Genomic DNA, 5,337 nt, shown 5'->3' on the forward strand with positions numbered 1-5,337 from the left:
TTCCCACCAGGAGTGTAATAGGGTTCTGTTTGGCCACATCCCTGACAGCATTTGTTATTGTTAGTATTCTAACTGAGGTGAGGTAGAATCCCAATGTTGTTTGGATTTCCATTTCTTAAAAAAAAAAAGGAAATACCAGGAAAAATCATGATAAATGAAGTTAGTCAGGCCCAGGGAGACAATAAAAATATATTTTTGCTTGCATGTGAAAGCTAGTTTAGGTTATAAGTAAATATGTAGGGTGGTATGCAAGTGGATATAAATATATAAATATGGTAGATCCAAGGGGTAACTCAGAGTATCATTCCTTAGAAAAGAAAAGTCAAAGTTCTGCAGAACAAAATAGTAAGAAGTGTGGACTTGAAAGATATGGCGTGTGGCTAAGTGGAAATTGGTGTGCAAATGAGGAAAAGAAAGAGAAAATTCAATGAAGATTCAGATGTATATGCTACAAAATCAAGAAGAGCATGGGAGGGGGAAAGTAGAAGAGGGATGGATGAGAATGATGAAAGGTACATCATCGATCAAGATATATTGTAATCATAAACTGCCTTGAAAAATAGCAACTCCTTTTGTACAAATACAGATAATAAAAATTAAAAGAATTGTGTGTATTCACAGCATTAAAAAATGACATGATTTCAATGTAGGTATTTTTGTTATTTCCACAAGGTGCTCATCAAGTTTTACATTTAATTCTGAGAGCAGTTTTCTTTTCTGTTTCATTCTTAGTCAAAAATCTTAGCTTAATGGTTTGTTAGAAATAGTCTTTTTCTATTTACTTTAAACTACCCCCTCTCATTCTCAATTCCATTCCCCAAATGTCAACAGCAAATACGTGACTAATCACAGAAACAAAGATGTATGTCAAACTGACGGAAATTATAAACACATAGAAAGCAATATTTGTAGCAAAATATGGTTTATTTAATAACATACATGTTTTCACAAAAAGTGAGATTGAAATTAGATAACATTGCAGTACAGATACGAAATGGAAAAATATACAAACTATTATAAAATCCAATTTTTAAAAATGGGTCAAAATAACTACAATATATTTCACGTAGGTTTTTTTTTATTTAGATAGCTTCATGTATAATGGAGGTTTCAGAAGACATTCAAAAGTTTCTCATGGGAAGAAATTGGGAGAGAGTTGCAGTAAGACAAGATACAGCCAATAGTCTCAGCAGGGGAGGGAGCTCCTCAGTAGAAACCATAGGACCAGTACCTTCCACAGCACAGGGGGCGGCAGCAGCCATAACCATAGCCACCATAACCAAGGCCACCATAGCCTCCATAGCCACAGCCACAGCCATAGCCACAGCCTAGGCCCCCATAGCCATAGCCCAGGCCTCCATAGTAGCTGCCGTAGTAGCACATGGTGTCAGGAGTGGACTGTGGAGAGGAGGAGCAGAAGGTGGGGTTCTTGAGTGTGGGTGTCCCTGTGTGCCAGGTGCCTTTTATACCCCTGGGTGGTGGGTGGGGAAGCCACAGGCACCTGAGAATCATGTGCCTCCCTCATGCTTCCCACAGCATCCCGAGCGCCTCGCTTTAGTGGATAAACAAGGCCCTTGTAACAGTGGATTTCGTTCCTGTGTCAGAATTCCCTGATCGGTTTATGAACCAAATTCTTCTTCCAGCCTAAAATTGTCCCTACTCTGTATTTTTTATAAAGTATACGTGGCCTCACTACAGAGTATGGTGATAATCATGAGATAACGTGTATTCCATTTCTATTTTCATTCTCTTTTGTTTCCATTCTCCTTAGAAAACTTTCTTGTGTTCACTTTCCTCTCTCTCTCTCTCCCTCCCTCCCTCCCTCCCTTTTTCTCTCTCTCCCTCCCTTCCTCTCTCCCTCCCTCTGTGTGTGTGTTTCTCTCTGTCTCACACACAACGAGCATACAAACACATAAATCTCTGTCTCTATTCCATCTCCTTCACTCATTCTTTCCTCTTCCTTTTCTTTTTTACTCTCTTCCTTTTCTTATCCTTACCTTGCTACCACACTGGCCTACTGCCCTCCATTCTCTTCATTTTTTAAAAGGTATCATCTAGAGTTTCATTTACTCTCTATTGCTCAAGAACAATGAGGTAGTTATGATGTTTACATTACTTGATGACAAGTAACTGCAATCTGTACATAGATTGAGACTTATATAGAAGCCATTATCTAGTGCACATTATTTGAAACTTTCCAGAAAATAATTGGCCATTATATAGAACAGAACTACAAATACTACTACACTGAATATTGCAAAAAGAAGCATCATGTTTTCTTTCTTTTGTATTTTGGATGTTTACTGGGTAGACATATAAGCATATTTAATATGTTATACATACTAAATCTTTGTTTCAGTATTTAAAATAGATTTTCAATTGCCAAATAAAGTTTGAATCCTGTTTGTGTCAGTTATGACTTCATCAATAGTGTTGATTTTTAAAATACTGTTTGGGGTAAATAACTTTGGGCAACATAATACTATTTTAGAAAATCAATGAAGCAACCTGTATTCAGTTTTGTGTAAACTTCTCTAGTCTAATTGTTATTTTATGATGTTGTAGAATTTTTTTTAGAAAAAAATGAAATTATTGGTATTTTGGGGAAGTTTAAAAGGAAAAATGGGTTCGGAATTATAAAGGTTTATAGGAGATTCATACAGTGTCTCAGCTCATTGAAGATTATGGCCCTTAGATTATGCACTGAGATGATATCTAGAAAAATTTATAACCAAATAAGAACTAATCAGTAGTCATCAGACAGGGATTTTTACCAGTCCTGATATCCACTGATAGGTAACATGGAGGGAGAATCATGTGATGTATGTGGCAGAAATTATCTCTCTTCTAAGGCACCATACCTTTTTCTCATCCTATATATAAGGTGTCAATAGTAGATAAAGACAGGAATTATGATGTTCAATGACAGAATAAAGGTCTATTTCTAGGACTAAACTGTCTTTGAGAGTTTGTTGTATGAAGTCCTGCTGTGGTAGTGTATGTCTATACTCATAGCAGAAGAAGCAGAGGAGTATAACAATCCAAGACTAGCCCAGGCAAAAGAATGAAGTCCTATTTCAAATGACCGAGAGAGAGAGAGAGAGAGAGAGAGAGAGAGAGAGAGAGAGAGAGAGAGAGAGAGAGACAGAGACAGAGACAGAGAGACAGAGACAAAGAGAGACAGGGAGACAGAGAGAGAAGAAGGGATGGTTACATGAATCAAATGATAGATCATTTGCCTAGTGAATACAAGGCTCTGAGTTTCATGTCCAGCATTGCAAAAATAATTGGATATATTATCATGAATTGGTAGTCTGATGAATTGTGGCTTCTGAATCACATGGAAGATTGCATGACATTAGAGTTAACAAATTGATTTTCATATCGCTGACCATTGGGATATGCAGAAACTGAGGAACCATCCTAAGCCCCTATTATTTCTCAGTACTGTCTCAGTTGCCTGTTTCTCTCTATTTCTCTGTATCTGCCATTGCTGTTTTTTTTTTTAAACACGTATATATACACAACCCATAACCACATAAACACACGGAGAAAAGTAGGATCAACAGCAAAAATGATGAAGACAAATAAAACTGCTTGAATATAATTTAAAGTGGTAAGATTTTGATCTACACAAACATCCTTATCTCCTATGAAATAAATATAGTTGACACTGTATATGTGCATTTCGCATCCATTCTTTTGAGTGAACTCAGAAACCATTTGAGAGAAAATGGGACACTATATTAATGATGGAGAAAATTTTTATCTTGTGATTATTCTCTAATAGTCAGTTCTCACTGATAGTTACATGGAATTTACATGGTTCTTGGCATCATAAGTTATTTTAGAGTTGATTTAAAAGATACTGGAAAATATGTGTAGGTTAAGTCTACTAGACTTTTTATTGTTTTGACAAATATATGAGGAAATACTATAAGAATTTTGTGTGTGTATTTCCATTCCTGTATTTGTGTCTATTGGTAAAGTAACAAATTCTAAGTTTTTAAGCTCAGGGAATCAACTAGAATGATTAAAATTGTTTGAAACCTATGTATAGTCAGGCTTAGCAAGGCTGAGGAAAAATTGGAAATATTATTGGAAACAAAATGACATGGAAGAATTGTGTTGGGAAACTTTGATATTTAGCTATTCACTAAGAGCATTCAGGCACCTACATGCAGAAATTTTAGGTCCGTTTCAATATTCAATACAAAAGGACACATTTCTCATGAAATGATCTAATATTAAAAAGTAACAATTTCTATATGCTTAGTACTTGAAAATGAGTTGCATTCTATACCTGCCACGGGGCAATGAAGAAATAAGAAAATGATCTGCTATCCTTCTGATTTTGATTCTCAGAAATATTAAATAGAACAAAATAAAGAAGAATGCACAATCTTGTTTGAACTTTAATCTACCAAAAAATCAAAGACAGACTATTGGTAACCTTTAATTTTGGTAGTGTGGAAGGGCTTTCAGGGTAGTATCATCCTTTCTGTTTTTTTTTTTCTGGCTTGGGTGATATTTTGTGCCAATGATTGGCACATAATTCTGCTTCTTCTTTATAATTCCAAATGACAGGAGACAAAGTAGGCATTTTGTTATTTCGATAATTTGCTCCTGCAGTAGTACATTTAATTCAGTAAGCATCTTTCTGTTAATCTTCTCTCTTACTTAATAATCTTAATTTACTGTTTGACAGAAATAATTAACCCTTTTCTATTATACTAGAAAGTATCCCCTCCCATTCTCAGTCCTTCAATTGCATTCCTCGAAATAAAGCCGCAAACATTATCAACTCATAGGAAACAATTTTTAGGAAAATATGATTTATTTAATGATATCTATATTTTCACAAATATTGAGATTGAAATTTGGACCCATTTTATCCCAGAATACAAAATAAAACGAATATTCCTTCAAACTAACATACAATTCAATGAAAAGAAATGGGTTAAGGGGCTGGGGATATAGCCTAGTGGCAAGAGTGCCTGCCTCGGATACATGAGGCCCTAGGTTCGGTTCCCCAGCACCACATATACAGAAAACGGCCAGAAGCGGCGCTGTGGCTCAAGTGGCAGAGTGCTAGCCTTGAGCGGGAAGAAGCCAGGGACAGTGCTCAGGCCCTGAGTCCAAGGCCCAGGACTGGCCAAAAAAAAAAAAAAAAAAAAAAAAAAAAAAGAAATGGGTTAAATGGGCATGTCATCTAGATTTGGATGTATAGGTGAGATTTCTGAAGACATTCAAAAATTTCTCATGGGAAGAAACTTGGAGAGAGTTGCAGTAGGACAGCAGGACACAGCCAATCATCTCAACAGGGGAGGAAGCTCC

At 36.1% G+C, this 5,337-nt stretch overlaps 1 protein-coding gene across 1 annotated transcript; it reads right to left on the reverse strand.

Annotated features, from left to right (window-relative positions):
- Positions 1 to 1,206: 1,206 nt before the first annotated feature.
- LOC125351197 (keratin-associated protein 20-2-like) lies at positions 1,207 to 1,383 on the reverse strand. Its single transcript, XM_048345904.1, has one exon. It carries the CDS (start codon positions 1,381 to 1,383, stop codon positions 1,207 to 1,209), a length of 177 nt encoding a protein of 58 aa, XP_048201861.1.
- Between the last annotated feature and the right edge of the window lie 3,954 nt (positions 1,384 to 5,337).

The sequence above is a fragment of the Perognathus longimembris genome, chromosome 5 (genome assembly GCF_023159225.1).
Source record: "Perognathus longimembris pacificus isolate PPM17 chromosome 5, ASM2315922v1, whole genome shotgun sequence".
Taxonomy (NCBI): Eukaryota; Metazoa; Chordata; class Mammalia; order Rodentia; family Heteromyidae; genus Perognathus; species Perognathus longimembris.

Bases quoted from the DNA above. Each gene is read 5' to 3' on its own strand.
- LOC125351197 (XM_048345904.1), bottom strand. From the start codon at position 1,383: ATGTGCTACTACGGCAGCTACTATGGAGGCCTGGGCTATGGCTATGGG.